We start from the raw sequence: 21,988 nt of genomic DNA, 5'->3' as shown, positions 1-21,988 counted from the left end.
GCCTGGGGTACTTTTAGATAGTTCGGTACCGTTAGTTTTAGCATTGTCATGTTTTAGATTATTTAGCCTTCTTGTACACTTAGCTTAGTTACTGTACAATTAGTTATCATATTCACTGTTAGCTAGAATATTCCTGCCTTGGTTTAGTAATATCATGTTTTAGTAGTTTAGATGTCCTGTACCTTTGTCATGTTTTAGCTTAGTTATCTTGTCATGTTCTGTAACTCTGTCTGTAATTTTGTTCTTGTGTTGTAAAGCACTTTGAGTCGCCTCGTGCTGAAAAGTGCTATATAAATAAATGTACCTACCTACCTCCTCAACAAGTCACCAGGTTCTCCAAGAGCTCGTCCACGAGTCGTCCGTTTAAACCAGGTGCTTTAAAGCAAGGACGCGTCTAAAACATGCAGGAGAGCGTCCCCCGAGGGACGCAGTTTGACTCTCGCTCGAGAGGAAGTTGATGTTCGTTCCGTCGTACGGGGTCTCGGTGCTGGCGCCCTCTGCTGACACCAAATGGAATGACATGCACCAACAGAGGACAGCCTAATAAAGCTGACTTATTTGTTAATTAAGAACAAAATAGATGATAAACAATTATAAGAATGAAACAAGGAGTAAATCTTAAAAATCGATGTGTAATTTTCCAGTCAGCCTAACTTTGACTCTGCGTTGGATTTTCTTTCAGTTTGAAATCGTCTCCCAGCACTTGGTGTTTGCCAACTGCATCCCGCTCATCCTGAAGTTCTTCAACCAGAACATCATGTCCTACATCAGCGCCAAAAACAGGTCGGTCGGACCCGTTTGGACCAGATCTCACCGATGCTCCAGCTCAGAGCTCCGTTTGAATCTCTGCTCATAGAAATGAAAAAACCATCAGTCGCCGGCGGCTTTTTTAACTTTGTGAAACGCTTTTAAAACCCAGCAGGGAACGGGAAAATGTGAACGCTGACAGCTGAATGAGAAGCTAAAACAAGCAGAACACAGCTAAAAGTTGCAAAACAGTACCTGAACAATAAACTGATCAGAACCATAGCTAAAGGCTAAAAGCAGCAGAACTGTAGCTATTGGCTTAAAATTACAAAACGGAAGATAAAAGCTAAAAGTTTCAGTATGGTAGCTAAAAGCTAAATATGGCAAAACAGTAGCTAATAGCTAAAACAGTTGATAAAAGGTAAAATTAGCAAAACAACAGATTAGAGCTAAAAGTCAAAGAATAGTAGCTAAAAGTCCAACAAGTGAAATTTAGCAGAACTGTAGCAAAAAGGTTAAAGTAGCAAAGTGATAGCTAAAAGCTGCAGAATAATAGCTAAATGCTACATTTAGCACAATGGTAGGTACAAGCTAAATGTAGCAGAACAGTAGCTAAAAATAGCAAAACGATAGCTAAAAGCTAAATGTAGCATAAGTCTGAAAGCAGATTTCAATAAGAACGATGGGTTTGAAGGAACTGAGATCTCAACATATTTCTGTGGGGAATTTTATTTGAAATAAAGTAAAATATTTTGAAAAATAAAAATATTTCTAAAACCAAAACTCGCTGTTCTTGACGGAGCTGAGTGTTTTGATATATATATATACTGTAAACGCTGACTCACGCCGACTCGGCGCTCACGGGTCGGACGTCCTTTTCATGTCCGTCTTTCTGTCCTCATGCTGCAGCATCTGTGTGCTGGACTTTCCTCACTGCGTGGTCCACGAGATGCCAGAGCTCACAGCTGAAAGTCTGGTGAGTCACGGAGCTTCTCCTGGATGAAGATTAACCAGGAGCCCTGAGTCTTCCTGACCTGTCCCCCTCCTGGTGTCCCCCCCCGGTGTCTCTGTATGTCCACAGGAAGCAGGAGACAGCAGTCAGTTCTGCTGGAGGAATTTGTTTTCTTGCATCAATCTTTTAAGGATCCTCAACAAGCTGACCAAATGGAAGCACTCCAGGACCATGGTGTGTCATTTAAAGACGACTCGCAGCCAACTTCTGATTTTTCAATCGTTTTTGGTAAAACGTCACCCAGCTGTCTTCTCGTCCTCTTGTCCTCTCGTCTTCTCGTCTTGCTGTTTCAGATGTTGGTGGTTTTCAAGTCGGCCCCCATCCTGAAGCGAGCTCTAAAGGTGAAGCAGGCCATGATGCAGCTCTACGTTCTCAAGCTGCTGAAGATCCAGACCAAGTACCTGGGCCGCCAGTGGAGGAAGAGCAACATGAAGACGATGTCGGCCATTTACCAGAAGGTCCGCCACCGACTCAACGACGACTGGGCCTATGGAAACGGTAAACCGCAGACTCTTCCTGCTCCGTTCAGACGGCCGTAGCTAAGGCAGATTAGTGTTCTTAGAAACAAGGATCGGATCTCCAGTTTTAGGCGCCGGAGTCTGTCTGCGTGGGTTACCATGGTAACTGTACAGCTGTGCTTTGAGACTGTGTGCGTGTCTGTCTGTCTGTTAGTAAAATATCTCACAAACCACTGGATGAATTTCAATCGAACGCTGAAAGTAATCACCGGAGGAACATCTACAACGGTTAACTTTTGTAGTCGACCCAATTCAAGATGGCAACTTTTTAGAAAACACAAAAATGTCTACAGCTCGGTCAGTTTTGCAGATATTGAGCTAAACGTTGGTGTGGTAGTAGCTGAGAGTCATCCTCAACACGTATTCTGAGCACTAACAGATTGCGCAGGATCTTTGTTTAAAACTTGGACGCGCAAGGCGCCATATTTCAGTTTTTTGTTGTTTTTATGAATGGAATTATGAAGCATTGGTTTTGAGTCGGAGCTAAAAGCAACTTCCTCTTCTTCAGGGAGGCATCGCAGTTCAATAAAGATATTTTTTTTTTTTTATTCCATTGTATTACATCTGTTTAACGGGAAAATATACTCAGCTGGATGTAGTTTGACACTTGACCACTAGGTGTCTCTAAATCCCACGCTCATTGAAACGGTCCAAATTAAAGTGATAAAAATGTAAAAACAGTTGGGTCTCACTATCTCAGTTTATCAGTTCATCGTTTGGTTAATTAACTCAGCCTGATTAAAACGGTGGAATTACAGATTATTAAAACGAGGGAAATTGTTCCCTTCTTTGTCTCCGCTCACTTCAGACCCTTTTTTTTTTTTTGATCTGCAGAGACGAAGCGCCCCTGGAGCTAATTAGCCTCATTAGCCGTCTGATTACCGGAACTGAGACTTTTATTTAAAATGGGGCAGGATAATAACGACTGTGTGTACGCGTTGTGTTTAGGTGTTTAAATCTGTCGGCTCAGATGTGTGTGTGTGTTCAGTCAGGATTGTGTTGCCATAGCGACGTGGGGAGGGGGGGACTTTTCAGGGTCGCAATCCCAAATGGGAAAGCGAGTGATCTGTCACTGCGAGTGTTAGAAAGAGGAAAGAAATGGCAGCCTTGTGGGGGATGGAGACAGAGGAGCAAAAACGATACATACGATACTCCGTCCGGCTCAGCCGTTGTGTCCTTGGGCGAGACACTTCACCTGCCTTACTGGTGGTGGTTGGTGTAATGGCTGACTTCTGTCTACAATGTAGCTCGCCACCATCAGTGGATGAGTGGGTGAATGACTGAATGTTGTGTGAAGCGCTTCAGGGTCCTTGGACTACAAGTGCAGGTCATTTACCATCTATGAACCTTAAAATCATCATCATCGTCCTCATCTTTGACCCACAAGGTGTCCAGCTGTGCAGTTTGACATTCCTACATCAAACTGTTGCAGATTTGGAGCACGAGGTCAGCTGTGATGTTGACCTTTAACCACATAACCTTGATATCAATCGCGATCACCCTTGACCCATGAGGTGTCCACCTGTGGAGTTAGAGCACAGGTTTTGACTGAAACCCTTTGTTCCTTCTACCATCTTTGACGTTTCCTGAAAGTTTCATAAAAATAAGTTCATAACTTCTGGAGTAATCTTGTCCACAGACAGACAGACAGACTGACAGACGCTACCGAAAACGTGACCTCCTTTGGTAGTAAATCCTCATGACTCGCTCTGACTCGTTCGTGTTACCAGATATCGACGCCCGGCCCTGGGACTTCCAGGCGGAGGAGTGCGCCCTGCGGGAGAGCATCGAGAAGTTCAACGGCCGCCGCTACGACCGGAACAGGAACGGCGACTTCGCGCCCGTGGACAACTGCCTGCAGAGCGTGCTGGGCCAGCGCGTGGAGCTGCCCGAGGACTTCCACTACAGCTACGAGATGTGGCTGGAGCGGGAGGTGTTCTCGCAGCCAATCCAGTGGGAGGGGCTGCTGCAGAACCCGTAGCAGGACGAGGCTCTGCGGGAGCTTCTATTGGCCGGGGGGGGGGATGAAAGAATTGGCTCGATTTGATGCAGCACACACACTTTTTAAGCTAACACGTGCCTACGACTACTGTGACCACACAAAGCAGATACAAACAGAAGTAGCAGGTTTTGTTGTAGCGGGACACTGTTGTACCGCCCCACCTTCAGAAAAATATCAGTTTACACTTTCTGATTCCCCCTGTTGAATAAATCGGTGCTTTTCTGATCCCTTCTTTTATTATCGATTCCTAACAGTGTATTTGGTAAAGCTTTTATGACCGTTTTGTAAATCAAAAAAGCTTTTTAGTATTTTTAATTTACCTTTATTTTAAAACCAAACCTTGTAGGTTTTGAGGTTGGAGATTGTCAGCGATTGATTTAAAAGGTTTATTTATTTATTTATTTTTTTTAAAGAAAAGCTACCTGACAAATTATAACATCTGGGAACAAAAAAAAAGAACATACCAGCTGTACCTGTTTGTTCATGAATGTCGTTTAAAAAAGCCCGTGTGTGCAGACATTAAAGTAGAAAATCTAAAGATTGGGAGACGGGATCAGAACGGTTTGAGGTGGGAAAAAACAATTTAATGTTTGTGGGGGAAAAAAAGAGAGCCCTTGTACAGAGTTTCTGTTATTCCAGTTTTCTTTCTGAAGTCATTTGTAATCACAGATGTCCTCCACAACTTTCTTGATACACATATCAAAACTTGCAGCGGAGTTCTCGGCGGCTCCGCAAGGAAAGTTCGGAATTAGGCAACAAAAGTGGGATCTCTCCCAAAACACTTTGCACGTAGCTAAGATGTCAGAAAACCAGTTTGTGATTTAGAATTGTGAGAAGACAGACAAGTGTGGTCTTCAAAATGTAAGGCGAGCAGCTTGGTCATAAAATGTGTCTATTTGTTCACGATTCTGGTGAATTTTGAGTCGTCGGCCGGTCTCCAACAGTGAGATTCTACCTTAACACTCGTGATTTGGCCAAAATCTTTGACCTCAGTTCCAAAAACGTTGAGACAAAAAACAGAATGTGACGATCTGCAAATCTGATAAACCTGTGTTTTATTCACAGTGGAACATAATAAACAGATCAAATGTTAAAAAGAAATTGTGCCATTTGTAGGAGAAAGAAAATAAGGTCATTTTGAATTTGACGGCAGCAATCATCTCTAAACGTTGGACAGGATTGTGAGGACATCCAGGACCTGAAGGGAGCAGCTGCTGGAGGTTTTAGAGGGAAATGTTGTCCCGTTCTGGTCTGTAGAGGGTTCTAGCTGCTCTCCAGTCCTGGGTCTCTGATGGATTTTTGGTTTCATGATGCGTCAGATGTTTTCAGCTGGTGAGAGGTCTGGACTGCAGGCAGGTCAGTTCAGCTCCTGGACTCTTCTTCTATGAAGCCGTGCTGTTAGAACGGAGGCTGTTTGTGGTTCAACATCGTCCTGCTGAAATCTGCAAGACCTTCCCTGAAAAAAGCATCATCTGGATCGTAGGATATGTTCTAAAACCTGTGGATACTTTTCTGTATTGATGGTGCCTTTCCAGATGTTTAAGCTGCCCATGCAAGAGACACTAATGCACCCCCATACCATCAGAGAGGCAGGCTTTTGAACTGTATGCTGATAACAGGCTGGATGAGGGTCCCAAGATCACCAACATCCAATATTGGCTTTCAGCCTTGACCTTTGACCTCAGAGATTTCTCCAGATTGTTAAAATCTTTAAATGATTTTATCAACTGTAGATGTTGGGATGTTAAAAGTCATCCCAATTTTCCACTGAGGAACATTATTCTGAAATTATTCCACTTTCCACAGACCGGTGAACCTCTGCCCATCTTTACGTCTGACAGATTCAGCCTCTAAAATACTCTTTGTTGTCCCCCCCCCCAGTCCTCTTACTGACCTGTAATTACTGTAACCTAATAAGTTGCAAAAAGCTCCTCCAGCTGTTTTTTTTTTTGTACCACTTATGTTTAGTCTTTTGTTGTCCCTGTCCTAACCTTTTATAGACGTGTTGCTGCCATCAAATTCAAAATTACCTCATTATTTTCTAAAAAAATTGTACAATTTATTAGTTTAAACATGTTCCATTGTGAATAAAATACTGGGTTATAAGGTTTGCTAATTCTTACAGTCTGCTTTTATTTACGTTGCACACGTATTTTTCAGAACTGGGGTTGTAAATAACCACTAAATAAAACCACCTTTATAAGCTACGTCACCTGAAGTAGCACAGCGTTGCTTCCCTGAGCTTTTCTGTGGAGCCATCTGGGCTTCATGAACCTCAGCGACGATCAGAACAGCAGGAATTCTGTTTTTTGTTTGTGACTCTTCGTCTGTCTGATAACAGCACAGCAAACTGAGCGCACCGGTATTAGACGTGTTTATGCTGTTTTTATTTGTCTACGTTCTCCTTTCTTTCTCCAGCTACATGAACGGGGCTCTGACGTTAATAAGCACAGAAACAAGCACAGATTGGCTCGTTTTTGGAGTAATCCTTGGCTCCGTTCGGTTTGCTTTTCCCTGTGTAAAAACCTGCATGACCTCCGCTCCGTTCAGATCTTAATATCTTTTTTTTTAAACGCCTGTTTTCCTCGTTGATGTTTCCAGCACTCTTGCTGTTGTACGTTTCCTCTAGACGTCACTATATATTACATTACAGAGGATTCGATTTCTATTTTTTCACAAAGCCAGTTTCTTTAAAAGTTGTTTACCTTATAGATTCTCAGGTTTATGGAGATAATATATAGCAAAACTTGTAAGATAATAATAAAACAAAAATTCTTCCTGGTTATCTAGCTCACCTGCAGAGAAGGATACATATTTATTCTCATAATTCAGTACAAAAAGAAGCACTGAAGTGTGTACACAGTTGTGAGTTTGTTTCATTTCGAATGTGCTTCTGTTTTGTGTCTTGTGCCAAATGTGAGTGCCATTCCCTGTTTTACTTTAGCCGTTTTGGATTTGGATCGGATACGAGCGTCTTTCTTTTCTGCCTGAATGTTCCACGAGAAGACCCGTTTCTTGTGTCCGGGTGCAGAGCTGTTGAACGCTCTGCGGACGTGTTTGTGTGTTTTTTTTTCTGTTGCTCGCTCGTCCCTATCTGTCGTCAGGATTAGAGGAAACGCTCAGTACCGAGTCTGTTCAGGGGGTCATGTGCAATTCCAGATCCGTAGAGGCATTATACGATAATGACAAATGACAATATCAGAGTTCCTTATTAAACCGTGTTGAAAACTTGTTTGTGAAGTGTTGTTTTTTTTTTATTTGTAGGGGTTAAAACGCTGATTTCCACACATTTTGACGGTCAAACTGACCTCACATCACATCTACAGTGATTGTTCGGATTATTTGAAATAAAGTGGGGTTCTGTGGAAAGGTTAAAGACAATATCTTACCTGTTATAGATAGATTTAAATGGACCTTTTTCCACAGAAGCTGGAAACTTATAGCCGACAGGTTACCTCCCTGTCATTGTAGTATAGCTGACAGTGAAAATGGATAGCGACGTAGTGTTTTTTTAACTCCAAAAACATTATAAAACCTGTACATCCCCATGAGTGTGAATGGTTATTTGTCTCATTTGTCTCTGTGTCCCTGTGATGGACACCAGCTCCCTGCGACCCGAAAATTAATTGTTTATAACCCTTAAAACCACAGAAGCCCCACTTCAGAGGATCTGAATTCTCGCCTAAAAAATAAATGACGCACACATTCCGTTACCGGAGTAAGGATAGGAAGTACTTTCACGGCTACAGCCCAGCGGGCCAGAAAAACGAGCTCCGGTGTGATATTTCGTGTGTTAAATGAAGCTAACAGAAAAAGACTTAAACAGCTGAGAGAGTGACCCCCAGCTACAGACATGACCCAGTAATTTCACAGATATCTACCCGCAGATGTACCGCTCACGGATGTGTGATCCCTGGCTGAAAGCAGCAACACAACTTGACTGGTTAGATTCATCACAGTATTTCCCACATATTTTAATGCTTTGTCTAAACGCCGAGCTGCAGTTTTAGCCCCAGAGCTGCTTCGCCGTGGAACTCTCCCACCCAAACGAGTCCGAGTGCATCAGTGAAGGCCCCGTCTCCTTCCAACCTGCAACACGACACGCTCTGTTTGAACTGCTCAAGGTTTACGTTATAGAAGGGAAAAGCCTCACAGTATATTCAAAATCTAAAGTAGTTCGTACCTGTTTTCCTTAAACTGACCCCTGTACACAGAGCTGTCTGGGAAGGTGTACGTTCCTTTGCCGTGGAACATGTTGTCCTCGAACTCTCCCTCGTACGTCGCTCCAGAGGGATGCTGCAAGGTTCCTCTGCCCTGCATCTGGACAGAGGAAAACATGGCGTCACAAACTACAGCTGTGGTTCGGACACAGACGTTGAAATAAACGCCAGACGTACTTTGTCCTCACTCCACTCCCCGACGTAAACGGTCCCACTCGCCGAGGTTTGTTTTCCCGTTCCGCTCCTCACCAGAGCTCCAGAAGCAGACCTGCTGCACCCCCCCTCTGTGGAGCACAAACATTCATATCGTTCAAACACTAAATACCTCCTGAAGTGTGTAGTTTGTTGCTGTTTTGTTAATGTAATCTCAGTTGTCTGTAAATGTTTGTCTTTGTGCTTATTTAATATCTCTTTGTGTTCAGTTTAATTTGGTAATGAAGGCATTTCGTTAATTTGCATTTAATGTTAGCAGTTCTTAGAAGCCATTTTGTGCATCTTTGCAGTTATTTTGCATGTCGTTAATGTAACTTTACATCTCTTTGAGGTCATATTTGTGGTTTGTTGTATTTTTGTTATAATTTGATGCATCTTTTCAGCTACATGCAGTTTCAGATACTTTCTATGCCTTTGTAGTTTTCTTTTTATAGCAGTTGTCAGTTTTGTTGTAAATGTCCCTCTCTTTGAATTTACTAGTAGTCACTAGTTTGTGTTTTTGTGAATGAAATCACATGAAATCTAGACATTTTGCTTCTTTTCATAGTGTTATTGTTTTGGTAGTTTATGTGGGAACTTTCTGAATTTATTTTAATTTTAGCCGTATGTATATATGTATGCGTTTGTAGACACTACAGCTCTATAAATGTGTGTTTCTACGTTTTTGTTGTATTTTCAAGTTAATTTTTATTTTCTTGAACCCCATTCGAGCCTGTTTTTAATGTTTTCAGTTTATTTATTTTCTTGTAAGTGTCCTGCTCTTCTTAGGGTTGTTTAGTGATTTAAAAAAATGTGTTTTATGCACTTTGTACATGTTTTTGTTGACACTTTACTCGTGGAGCTCACAGGGGGGCTTGACTCCCTGAGGCCCCGTAATTCTTTGTTCCGCTCATGTTTTTACTTACCGTATTTGTCCCCGTTTGGGAAAATCCAGGAAACTTTAAGAAGTTCCTCTCCTGTAAACAAACAAACAAACAAACAGTCTGCATCAAACCCTGCTGTTACAGGAACTGAATCTAAAAGTGCATATTTACCATCAGCATTCAATGGATGCTCCTCTGTGTTGTCTGAAAAAAAAAAGGTTAAAGTTATCAGATATAGAATGACTTGTGTGTGTTTTCTGGTTGCTAGAAAGCAAGACTTTCACAATCATCACACCCCACCAGACATCATCCGTGACAGCTTCCCCCGGCTGGCAGATGGCTGGCAGAACCGACAGCAGACGCTGTTTACCGGACAGCTTCTAGGATGTGAAATTATGTGACAAGTCAAACAACTGAGCAGTTGTGGAAATGATTTTTTTTTAAAAAGAAAAGGAAAAGGAAGCGAAAAGAGCAAATTTAAAGCTCGTTTTGACTGAGGCTAGTCCAGGGTTTCAGGCTGCCAAACTCTGTGCGGTGTTGCCATGGTTACCAGCTAGCGCAAACGTAGCTTAGACAAGTGTTAAAAAATAACTTTATCATTTTTTAAAATATATTTTTAGTCAGTGGGGTTTTGTTTTGAATTAGGTAAAAACACCTAAAGTTGACATATAGAAATAATAATAATTTTTTTAAAATTCACCGGAAAAAGAAACTTTGAACCGAAGAAGAAGAAGAAGAAGAAGCGATTTAGCCAAAAGGACAACGTAGAAGAAGAGTTTCGACCAATCAAGAAGATGCAAGCTGCCGGTGTTTAGAACAGCTGTCTTCAGGTTTGTCATATAAAAGTTCACTTTTTAATTTGTTGTTTGACTTAATAGTTGTCTTTGTATCAGAACTTTAGACTAAATAAACCGTCAAACCTGTCAGCGATTCGCAAAAAAGCTTTTTCAAAAATAGTTTGTTAGAACAGGTGTAAACACCGTTAGCTGCTAGCTTGTTAGCATAAGCCTTACCTAACTTAAAGAGTGACTTCCTGACAAACGGGTAGTTATTTCTAATATGACTCATTAGTATTTTTTTTCTTCGCTTTGTTAATGTTACACATGAGCAGCTGAATAGTCTGTGGGCTGAACAGCCATCGCCCTGCTAGCTTATCCTGCAGTTTGATTGCATAATTGTAGCCACCAGCGTTGTGTGTCAGCCACCATCTCATTGCTTATTAAAGTTCTCCCCTTCAGCTTGTTCTACAGTAGCTGCCTGCTCTGCAACCAGCAGCAGCTCTCTCTGCTGTTTCTAGGATTGTAGCTTGATTTTTAAAGCTGAAAATGCGCTCAGTCTTCGCTTTTTTGTGTCTCTGTTCACAGATGGTCCGCGGCTGGGAGAGGACACTGACTGCAGGTGCTTTAACATGAGAGTGATGCTGCTGTTAGTAGTAATGATGCAAAGCTAGGTTGGTTTTAAAATGCGTATGTTTTTGGCAGAGAGATGAATGCGAGAAGGAGAGGTGGGAAACCAAACAGGGGAGGAGGGAGATTTAACAAACCACGAGGAGGAGGAGGAGGAGGAGGAGGTGGAAGTCGGAAAGGAGGAGCAGGTCACTTCGATTATGACGACGATGATGATTTCAGCCTTGATTTTGGACCTTCCCGTTCAAGCAGGTATAAATGCATCAGGAGGCGAAGAGAAGTGCACGTTTTCTTGCCGTTCGTCGTGTTCTTCCTCTCTTCTTTTGTTTTCCAGAGCCGGTAAAGGACGAGGAAAAGATGGCGGACGGGGTAAAGGACGTAACGATCGAGACAGAGGTGACAGAAGGCGTACTGAAAGTGCCAGAAAGCCTCTCCCGAGGTCCCTGGCGAGCACCAGGATTCACTCAAAGCCTAGTGACAGCATCAGGACAGAGACGAGCAGCATGCCCTTGCAGAGGATCTTCATGACCAACGAGAACCAGGAGCAGCTCAAGGAGTTACTGCGGGAGCTACAGACACAGGATTTCGACGAGCCCTATGAGTGAGCGCACGCACATACATGTTGGTTTATACAGAAAGGGTAACTGGAAATAAATTGATGCCCCTCTTTTGTCAGGGAATCTGGCTCCGATTATTCAGAGGAAGAGGAGGAATTTGATGAAATGGATCACCGTGAGGAAGGCCAGTTCTGGGCGACGAACGACGAACCTGTGGGGAGAGCAGAGAGCCCCACTTACTGCAAGGAGTCTGATGATGAGCGTCACACTCCTGAACCTGTTATCTCCTTATTTGCCATTGGAAAACTCTGCAGGTGAGCAAAATATCTAAAAGTTTATATTTTAGTACAACCCATATTAATCAATTCTGTAAATGTCTGTGAACTGAGGAGTACAAATGCTGGAGGTTTTGGAGGAGAATGTTGTCTCATTCTGGTTTGTTGTAGGATTCTAAATGTTCAACAGTCCTGGGTCTTAATTGCTGGATTTATTTTTCATTTTTTGCTGGATGAGAGCACATGTTCTAAAACCTGTATGTAGGTTTCTGTGTCGATGGAGCCTTTCCAGATGTGTAAGCTGCCCATTCCAGAGTCACTAATGCACCCCTATACCATCAGAGAGACAGGCTTTGATAACAGGCTGGATGGTTTGGACCCGTCTGACCTCAGAACAGTTCTCTTCTTTGGTCCAGAGAAGACGGCAGCATTTCTGGATGGTGTTTACATCTGGCTTCTTCTCTGCCTGATAGAGCTTTAAGCAGCATCTGTGGACGGCACGGTGAGCTGTGTTTACAGACGATCTGTGGAAGTTTTCCTGAGCAGAACAGAACCAGAACCTGGTTTTTAAAGCAGTGGCCCCTGAGGAGAACTGTAGCAGATGGGATATTCTAAATCTTCCAAATTTTCCTTTGTGGAACATTATCTTGAAACTGTTTCACTCTTTCTTTGAACACAGTATTTCTGCAGACCGGGTAACCTCTTCCTATCTTTGCTTCTGACAGATTCAGCCTCTATAAAGCTCTTTTTTTTTTTTTTTTTTAAACCCAGTCTTCCTACTGACCTGTTCCCAGTTGTCCTAAATTGTTGAAAAATGTTTATTTTACCACTTATTTTTTCAGCCTTTTGTTACTCCTGTCTCATCTTTTTTTAAATGTTTCTGCCATCAAATTCAAAATGATATTTTTCCTAAAAATGGTACAGTTTCTTAGTTTAGACATTTGATTTCTTTACTATGTTCCATTGTGAGTGGGTTGATCAGATTAGCAAATTACTGCATTCTGATTTTATTTCTGTTTCACACAACATCCCAACTTTTTGTTTGGATTTGGGGTTGTAGTTTTAAGGGCTCAGACATCAGTTTAGTGTATTTCCAGTGTCCTTAAACTTCTGTTTTTTTGCATGTTTCCCTCTGTAAAGATATGGATTTGACAGGGAGCGTAGCAAACAGGCACTGGAGCTTGGAGGAGGAGAGTTCGGGGCAACCTTGGAGCAGCTTCTCCTTCAGGTTTACAGCGAATGCTACGGGCAGAAAGCAGTTTTCCCCGATGACCTCCAGGGGATTCCGATGGATGAGTGTTTGAGCCAGAGGCAGGAGGAAGCGCTGGCCCTTGCTGCTATTTATGGAGACCGCTTTAAGGAGCGCATCGCCAACACGGTGTGGACCGTATCCCTGGATCTTCCATTCCTCTCTGAAAAGGCTTCCAAGAACGTAGGAGAGGCTCGAAATGGAGGGCGTGCTGCGAACGCCCGTGGAGTCTGCAAGTTCTACCTGAAAGATCAGGGCTGCCGGTTCGGAGACAGATGCAGGTTCAAACATGAACTCCCAGGAAAAGAGAAGCCGGGGGCCAGTTCCTCAGACCTGAAGGGCCCGAGTCATCCGGGCTTCAGCAGCTATTCTCCTCCCGAGTACGAACTGGAGGTTCGCTTCCCCAAAGGAAACCGCTACCCTCACCAGGCACCGATTGTCGCCTTCAGCACCAACGATGAGTCTGTCGGGGCTGCAGGGAGGCTCAGCGTCACAGAGAAGCTGTTCGACGAGGCTCTGTCGGCAGCGAAGTGCAGCGAGCCTGTTGTTTACACTCTGATAACCTTATGTGAGGATGAACTCAGTATGAGGGAGCTGCTGGTCGCCAGTCACCACAAATACAGCTCACCGCCACCTGTAGTGGGACTTCCGCAGCCTTCACTCGCTGTGGCAAAGAGTAAGAGTGCGGAAAGCAGGAGTAATTCCACAAACAGCAGGAGGGCTGCTCCGCTCACCAACCACACACCCACAGAGTGTGAGTCATCTGCACGGAGACTTCTCTGACTTTTCTAATGTCTGCGTTTACATTTGATCCAGCTCAGAGCTGTGTTCACGTTGGTCCTTTCAGCGGAGGAGACGGAGGAGCCGGACGAGCGGGACGAGGACGCGGAAGTCGGAGCGGTCCCAGTCGAGAGCGAAAGTTACGTCAATCTGAAGAAGAAGATGGCGAACAGGCACAACCAGAAACTGGAGAACCTCTTACAGGAGAACAGAAAGCTGTGCAGAGAATTCCAGAAGAAACGGGTAGATCTGTTTGGATTTTTTTTTCCACGTCCTCTCAAACCCAACGTTTTGTTGCATTTCCACATTTTTCTTTTTTTTTTTTACAACCCAGTCATCCAGACGCTTCAGGTCCATGCTGGAGCAGAGGAAGAACCTCCCGGCTTGGCAGGAAAAGGAGAACATTCTGGACGTGTTGGAGCGGTGTCAGGTTCTGGTGATCAGTGGCATGACTGGGTAGGTGCAGGACGTTGATTTCAATCTACTTAACTGTGTGAATACTTTACCTTTTTATTTAAGATGAAATTCCTTGTAACAAAACACTGGGATCTCCTCAATTCCTGCAAAAACATTGTTCTCTTCAGCGTACATGCTCTGTTTTTGTCATCTTCTTAGCTTTTAATTATCATTGTCCTATGTTTAGCTGTACTATCAGTTTTGCTAGTTTTCGTTACTATTTGGCTAATTTTATCCTTAACATATGTTTAGCTAATTAAAGCTACAGTATTCATAATTTTAGCCTATGTTTAGCTAATTTTGGCAGCTATTTTTCTAATATTGGTTCAGTTTCGCTTATTTTAGCTACTCTTTTGCTATTAGCTGTAGCATCCTGTTTGCTGCTTAGTTACTGGTTTAAGTTTTAGCATCTTTTTCCTTTTTTAGCTTTAGCAGCTTGTATTCTGCTCATTTCAGACTGTGCTCTGCTTGTTTTAACTTTTAATTACTCAGTTTTAGATAATTTCATTTAGCACTCAGCGTTGACGCTGCATTTAATGGCCTTCGTGAAGTTTTAGGCTCATTGTTCGTGACCAGAAATAAAGCTTCAGGGCTGGATTTTTATTTTCGCAGGTGCGGGAAGACGACTCAGATCCCCCAGTTCATTCTGGACGCCTCGCTGGGCGGCTCGGCAGAGCGGGTGGCCAACATCCTCTGCACCCAGCCTCGCCGCATTTCTGCCGTCTCCGTGGCTCAGAGGGTGGCGCAGGAGCGCGCCGAGAGCCTGGGGAACTCCGTGGGCTACCAGATCCGCCTGGAGAGCGTCAGGGTACGAGTGGTGTCTTAGCGTCACCATTAATGAGTGGGCACAGCTTGAATTCTGCCGTTAAACATTTGTCTCAGAAGTCGATTTCTTTGTTAGTCGTCAGCCACCAGACTGCTGTACTGCACCACCGGCGTGCTGCTGAGGAGACTGGAGGGCGAGGCCGACCTCCGAGGCGTCTCGCACATCATCGTGGACGAGGTGCACGAGCGAACAGAGGAGAGGTGCGTACGTTCACCTCGTTGTGCTCTCCAAGTTCTTGTTTTCTGTTGTCTAACCTCTGGGTCTAAATGATCACTTTCAGTGACTTCCTGCTGTTGGTGCTTAAGGACTTGATTGGACAAAGATCAGACCTGAAGATTATTCTGATGAGCGCCACTCTTAACGCAAACCTCTTCTCTGAGTACTTCTACAACTGTCCGTCGATCCACATTCCAGGTAATCCTTCTCATCTGCATCAAACCGGCAAAATACAGAAATCTGACTCCTCATTTCCATCACCATGTTCTTTCCTTTCTAGGACGGACCTTTCCCGTTGACCAGTTTTTCCTTGAGGATGCCATCGCTAAAACTGGGTAAGAGAATTCATCTTTCTTCGGCTAGAGAAAAGGCATTTTCCATCTAAATTGGAGTGTGAATGCTGAGCTGAAATCTGTTAAAGAGGCTGAAACTGAAACGTAGTAGTTATAACAAGCGGAACGGAACTGAAATGAGCAAAACACAAAGTTGAAAATTAGCTACAACTGGAGCTAAATGTTAAAAGAAGCAAAACAATGGCTAAACGGTGGCTATAAGACGCAGAAGGGTGGCTAAAAGCAGAAGAACAGTAGCTACAAGCTTAAAGTAGCATAAGGAGACAAAAAGAAGGGAAATATGTTGAAGCAGATTTTAAAGAGAATGTTTCTGAAGGAATAAATTATCTCACTGTATTTATATGAAGAGTTTTATTTTAAATGAAGCCAAATATTTCGAAAAGTTTAAAAGTTACAAAATCCAAAGTCACAGCATGGTATTCCTAACGGAGCTGAATGCTTTGATGCATGAATGGTTAAAAAAGCACCAAGTATGGCTGCATCAAACATACAGAAGAAACAGAGTGAACGCTGACTCAGCATTAACTCGAGAGTTTTAATATGAGCTGTTTGTTCCAGCTACGTCCTCGAGGATGGCAGCCCTTACATGCGCTCGGGGAAGCAAACTTCCTTCTCATCTTCCTCGAGCGGCCGAGGGAGCAGAGGAGAGCCGAGGAACGTGGTGGACGACTTGGGCGAGGACGTTTGGAACTTCATGTCTTTCTGTAAGAAGGACTTCGTCAAAGACTCGATCCCAGACCAGCAGCTCGGTCTGCAGGAGCTCACGGTCCGATACAAAGGTGAGTTCAGGAGGGTCTGGAAACGCCACCGAGCTCTTCCGTCGGGTCTCAAAGCCGCTGCGTTCTGCTTCGCTCCTGTAGACGCCAAGAGGTCCGTTCTTAAAACCATGGCCACCATGGACCTGGACAAGATCAACATGGACCTGGTAGAGAGCCTGTTGGAGTGGATCGTAGACGGGAAGCATGACTACCCTCCAGGTAAGAGCCTCCGGTCTGAAGCGGGGCTCCTCTGCGTTCCCGTTCGCTGACTCCTCCGCTCCGTCTGCAGGCGCCGTGTTGGTGTTCATGCCCGGCCTCGCCGAGATTAAAATGCTTTACGAGCAGCTGCAGTCCAACCGATTGTTCAACAACAGGGGCGCCTCCAGGTCCGTGTTCTGTGTTCAGGGGGGGGTTAGAGTTTGCGTGATCTTCGGTGTTTCAGATGAGCTGACCGAACTTGTCTCACACCAGGTGCGTGGTGTACCCGCTCCACTCCACCCTGTCCAACGAGGAGCAGCAGGCGGTGTTCAGCCGTCCTCCAGAGGGTGTCACGAAGATCATCATCTCCACCAACATCGCTGAGACCTCGGTGACCATCGACGACGTGGTGTACGTCATCGACTCCGGCAAGATGAAGGAGAAGAGGTGAGCTTCTCTTTGACTTCAGTCACGGTTTTTGAGCCGAGTCCCCCAGCGCCAAGTTTGTCCCCGGCTTGCGTCTTCGCAGGTATGACGCGTCCAAGAGCATGGAGAGCCTGGAGGACTCGTGGGTTTCTCGGGCCAACGCGCTGCAGAGGAAGGGGCGAGCGGGTCGCGTGGCCTCGGGGCTCTGCTTCCACCTCTTCACCAGCCACTGCTTCCAGCACCAGCTGTCCGAGCAGCAGCTGCCCGAGATCCAGAGAGTTCCCCTGGAGCAGCTCTGCCTCCGGTACGTCCATCTGTCCTCCGTCTGCGCCGCGCAAAGCTGCTTTGTGTCCCCGTTGATCCAGAGAAGTGCTGAGTCAGCATTCGCTCTGTTGTTTTTACTGTTTTAGGTTTTTGCAATCAGACTACTTCTACATACTTTGTGTTATTTTAACCATTCTTACATGAAAACCTTCAGCCCGATCAGGACTGGCGTGCCAAGACTTTTGGTTCTTGTGACTTTCACACTTTTTGAATTATTTAACTTTTTTTTTAAACTTTCCCCATAGAAATACACGGAGGTCTCTTCAATTCATTCAAAAAAACATTTTTCACTCTAAAATCTGCTTCAGCAAACCTGCTCTGATTTTCTCTTCTTGTGTTACTTTAGCTTTTTAGCTACTGTCCAGCTAAATTTTAGTTTTTCAAATTTAGGCTTTTTTAGCTAACTGTAGCTTTTAGCTAGTTTTACAATGTTTAGTTTTCAGATAAGGTTGTGTTAATTTTAGTTTTTAGTTACTGTGTTGGTTATTTAAACTTGTAGCTACAGTGAAGCAGTTTTTGTTTTAGGCTGTGGTTTTGCTATTTTTTTGCCTTTAGCAACAGTTTTGCTCATTTTAGTTTTTAGCTATTGTTGCTACATCTAGCTTTCAGCTATGGTTTTTAGTTTTTGCCTGCTGTTTTGTAACTTTTATTTTTAGCTAACATTTTGCTAATTTTAGCCTTAAGCAACAGTTTGACGTATTTTAGCCTTTAGTCACGGTTTTGCAGATTATTAGCTTCTGTTCGGCTCCTTTTAGCTTCAGCAGTTTCGGCTGTCATTCAGCGCTCGGCCTCCACGCTGCGTTGACACAGAAAACGTCGTCTCTCCAGTAAAGTTTCATCGTTCCTCTGACAGGATCAAGATCCTGGACGTGTTTGCCGAACAGCCGCTGGACTCGGTCTTCTCTCGGCTCATCGAGCCGCCGGCCGAGGGGAGCCTGGACGCGGCCCGGCAGCGCCTGCAGGACCTGGGGGCTCTGACGGCGGACGAGAAGCTGACCCCGCTGGGCTACCACCTGGCCTGCCTGCCAGTCGACGTGCGCATCGGGAAGCTCATGCTGTTCGGCGCCATCTTCCGCTGCCTCGACCCGGCGCTCACCATCGCTGCCAGCCTCGCCTTCAAATCACCGTTTGTAAGATCTCAGCTGCGGCTCTGATTCTGTCGTCCGCGTGCCGAGGGATGTATTTCAAAACAAACTTTTGGTCTGGTTCCAGGTGTCTCCGTGGGACAAGCGAGAGGAAGCCGGTGAGAAGAAACTGGCCTTTGCAGTGGCCAACAGTGACCATCTGGCTTTGCTGCAGGCGTACAAGGTGCACGCTGCTCATTATTCTGTGTGTTTCCTTTTCTGTTAGCAGAAAAAGAAGGGGTAGTAGCTGAGAGTCATTCTCTACATATAAGAAGAGCTAATCATTAAAAGATGATCTTAGTTTAAAACTCCTGGCGTGAAAGGCGGCAGCGTGATGTGTCCTCTGTCTCCTGCAGGGTTGGTGCAGCGCTGCGAAGACCAGTAACCAGGCCGGCTTCCTGTTCTGCAGGACCAACTTCCTGTCGTGGCGCAGTTTACAGGTCGGGCGGCTTTAGCAAACCTTCAAATCAAAGTTGACCTCTTTTATGACGAGGCTATAAGATGTTTTATTATTATTATTTTTGAACCTGTGCAGGAGATCGCCAGCCTGAAGCGGCAGTTCGCCGAGCTGCTGTCGGACATCGGCTTCATTAAAGAGGGACTGAGAGCCAGGATCATTGAACGAATGTCCTCGAAGGGTGCAGATGGGGTTTTGGAGGCTACTGGACCGGAGGTGAAACAAACACACATACCCAATCCATGCTTTGACCTTTAATGTTAAAGAAAGCTTTCCAAAACTGGAAATATTTTGCTTCCCAGGCCAACCTTAACTCGGAAAACATCCGACTGATGTCCGCCATGCTGTGTGCAGCTCTCTACCCTAACGTGGTTCAGGTGTGCGTTCATCATGTTTGTTCTTTGAGTAAAAGAAAAGATTTGCTTGGACCTCAATCACCTCTGATGGTCCTGCGTTTGATCCAGGTTCGAGCTCCTCAGGGGAATTATAAGATGACCAGCAAAGGAGCCATGAAGATGCAGCCGAAACCCAACGAGCTGCGCTTCGTGACCAAGAGCGACGGCTGCGTTCACATCCACCCCTCGTCTGTCAACTACACGGTGAGATTCCAGCAAGGAGAAAAAAAAACAAAAAAACAGACGCCACACAATCTTGAAGTTTTTCTTTTTGCGCCTCAGGTTCGCCACTACGACAGCCCCTACCTGGTTTACCACGAGAAGGTGAAAACGAGCCGCGTCTTCATCAGGGACTGCAGCATGGTGTCCGTCTACCCGCTGGTGCTGTTCGGGGGCGGCCAGGTCAACGTGGAGCTGCAGCGGGGAGAGTTTGTCATCTCGCTGGACGACGGGTGGATCCGATTTGCCGCAGCGTCGCATCAGGTCAGAGGAGGACCCCTCGCTTCGACTCGCACTCCGAAAACGCTGCTCTGAGCTGGACAGGCTGCTCTCCTGCAAATCTCGCTGAAAAATACTTTTTCCAGCAGGGTTGTACAATTAATCGAATTTGGAGCCTTAAATTTGGCTCCAAACAATCACTAAAACAGTGCAATTGACAAAAAAAAAACAACTATTATCAAAAATATTTTGGCTACAACCGAGCACTGTTTGTACGTCTGAACAGAATGTCTGATTTGAAGAAACATCTCTAAGTTTTCTCCGCACATAATTGATGGGAAACACACGAACAATTAGTGTGATTAAAACAGAAGAAGGTCGTCGTTCAGCAAACGCTTCTTCGCGATTTGTTGACTTTAAAGCTGAACGTTCGAACCTCTTTGATCGGTTTTAATTTAAGAGGAAAAGAGTCGTTTAAACTCTGAGGTGGAGGTAAGGGAAAATAAAAAAATCGGACCGTACCTTTACTGAGTCCCCCCTCCGACGAGTTGTTTAATTATCTGCGTTCATCAATGCGAACGCCGCTCCGTGTTGAAAATAATTAAAAGTTTCACTCTGAGCTACAGAGTGAATTTATTTTATCCATATTATCTTTTAAACTTTCATTGAGGGTCTTTCTGTAGACATTTTGATGACGTTTGGTGAAACTTTTTCATTAGAAAACATAAAAAAAAAAGATAAAGGACATTAAAATCTAATAAAAGTCTATTCATTTAAAAGATTTTGGTAAACTGTTCTGACTGAAAAAAAGAGGAATTATTGTGGAAAAGGGTAATTTCACAACTGAGTATTTTGACTTAGTTTTATTTTTTTTAAAGAAAATATTAAAAGACGTTTGCTTTTGATCAGGTTTTTAGTTTTTGCTTCTTGTGAAAATAAGTTAGAGCGCGCTTTAAAGTCTGAAAAGACCATTTTAAAATTTATTTTTAATATTATTTCCTTGTTGTGAGTCTAGGCTCTTGTCTTGCTCCCTCTTGTGGAAGAAGTGTCTCATTACACCCTTTAAGTTAACCAAGAAGGTATTCTGTGTTCTTTAGGTGAAAGGAATGAAACCGAGCAGCCAGAAAAAGTGTTTTTTTTTGTTTCCCAGGTGGCCGAGCTGGTGAAAGAGCTGCGCTGGGAGCTGGACCAGCTGCTGGAGGATAAGATCAGGAACCCGAGCATGGACCTGTGCAGCTGCCCCCGCGGCTCGCGCATCATCCGCATGATCGTCCACCTCATCACCACCCAGTAGCTCCGCCGCCGAACGCCTCGCTTTCGTTCCCACCGCAAAGGGCTTCAAGGCACCGAGCTCCGCCGTGTAAACGTTTCAGTGCCACTAAGTGACGACTCTGACGTGACAAATCCACCGATTAGGGAGGGCGAGTTTCAAACGCGCGTCAGCAGAGCCGTTTTTCTGCGCTCGTTGCCACACGACGCTTCACCACAGCTGAGAGACTTTAGATGAACTCATGGCTCTTTTTGAAGGTTTTTTTTTGTACGCAGGAGTAACAAAAACCTAGAGTTTTGAAGCCAAATGAACAGTAAACTGACAGCTGACGTCGAACAGAAGTTACAGACCTTCAGGTTGTTTTGCTCACAACTGAGATGAATTTGGGTCCATATTGGATTTCTTAAACTGAAGTGGCTGCATGCTGATGTGTTTGTGATGCATGACTGCATGTCCAGCTGTTTTACATTTGATGAATGTATTTTAACGTCGAACGCTTTCACTGAAGGGCTTTCGAAAAGCAGGAGAACTTGGTGGAAGTTGCCAAAAAAACAAAAACAAAGAAGAAGGAAGGAAAATTCTGCTGTCTTTAAAATGTAACGAGTTTCACTCCTCTATGCACTTCGACGCAGATTAAAGTAACGACAGCTGCTTTCTGGTTTTGAAGACTCTTTCTTGCCTTTTATGAACTCATTATTTGGGCTGTGAGCAGAAAAATCTCACTGGAATTCTGTTTGAAAACCAAAAATGAATCACTGAAAGGAACGAAACTCCACTTTAATCAGCTGTTAAGCAGCAGATTGTAATAGTTATTGCCAGGGTTTTACAAGGGTTTTGTTTCCAACTCAGATGTTAACATTTTAGCAGCACAATCAGAACAGACTGGTGGAATTCTGGACGTTTTC

At 44.3% G+C, this 21,988-nt stretch overlaps 3 protein-coding genes across 4 annotated transcripts in view; 2 read left to right on the top strand and 1 right to left on the bottom strand.

The window, feature by feature from the left end:
- Positions 1-7,510, top strand: part of strip2 (striatin interacting protein 2) — a 32,492-nt gene extending 24,982 nt beyond the window's left edge. For both annotated transcript variants that reach the window (XM_017424856.3, XM_017424855.3), the window contains 5 exons: positions 683-783; positions 1,657-1,723; positions 1,829-1,933; positions 2,053-2,257; positions 4,008-7,510. In XM_017424856.3, the coding sequence (XP_017280345.1) occupies positions 683-783; positions 1,657-1,723; positions 1,829-1,933; positions 2,053-2,257; positions 4,008-4,258 (729 nt within the window). In that variant the 3' untranslated portion in view covers positions 4,259-7,510. The remainder of the gene's footprint in view (positions 1-682; positions 784-1,656; positions 1,724-1,828; positions 1,934-2,052; positions 2,258-4,007) is intronic.
- morn2 (MORN repeat containing 2) lies at positions 6,598-10,691 on the bottom strand. The gene is made up of 7 exons (XM_025007767.2): positions 10,589-10,691; positions 9,876-9,955; positions 9,747-9,779; positions 9,618-9,668; positions 8,677-8,783; positions 8,463-8,599; positions 6,598-8,368 (listed from the first exon to the last, which is right to left on the bottom strand). The coding sequence occupies exons 2-7, from the start codon at positions 9,883-9,885 to the stop codon at positions 8,266-8,268; spliced, it is 441 nt and encodes a 146-aa protein (XP_024863535.1). The 5' UTR covers positions 9,886-9,955; positions 10,589-10,691; the 3' UTR covers positions 6,598-8,265.
- dhx57 (DEAH (Asp-Glu-Ala-Asp/His) box polypeptide 57) lies at positions 10,291-21,734 on the top strand. Its single transcript, XM_017424894.3, has 25 exons — positions 10,291-10,405; positions 10,940-10,973; positions 11,057-11,233; positions 11,316-11,582; positions 11,658-11,852; positions 12,954-13,816; positions 13,910-14,085; positions 14,177-14,298; positions 14,911-15,106; positions 15,200-15,324; positions 15,405-15,538; positions 15,621-15,675; positions 16,252-16,472; positions 16,554-16,670; positions 16,741-16,837; positions 16,923-17,096; positions 17,179-17,379; positions 18,253-18,529; positions 18,612-18,707; positions 18,880-18,963; positions 19,059-19,196; positions 19,283-19,357; positions 19,445-19,579; positions 19,658-19,858; positions 20,964-21,734. Exons 3-25 carry the CDS (start codon positions 11,061-11,063, stop codon positions 21,105-21,107), a joined length of 4,266 nt encoding a protein of 1,421 aa, XP_017280383.1. The 5' UTR covers positions 10,291-10,405; positions 10,940-10,973; positions 11,057-11,060; the 3' UTR covers positions 21,108-21,734.
- Positions 21,735-21,988: the final 254 nt, after the last annotated feature.

This window comes from Kryptolebias marmoratus, linkage group LG18, assembly GCF_001649575.2.
Source record: "Kryptolebias marmoratus isolate JLee-2015 linkage group LG18, ASM164957v2, whole genome shotgun sequence".
In the NCBI taxonomy this organism is placed as follows: Eukaryota; Metazoa; Chordata; class Actinopteri; order Cyprinodontiformes; family Rivulidae; genus Kryptolebias; species Kryptolebias marmoratus.
This window is presented reverse-complemented; position numbering and strand designations above follow the sequence as displayed.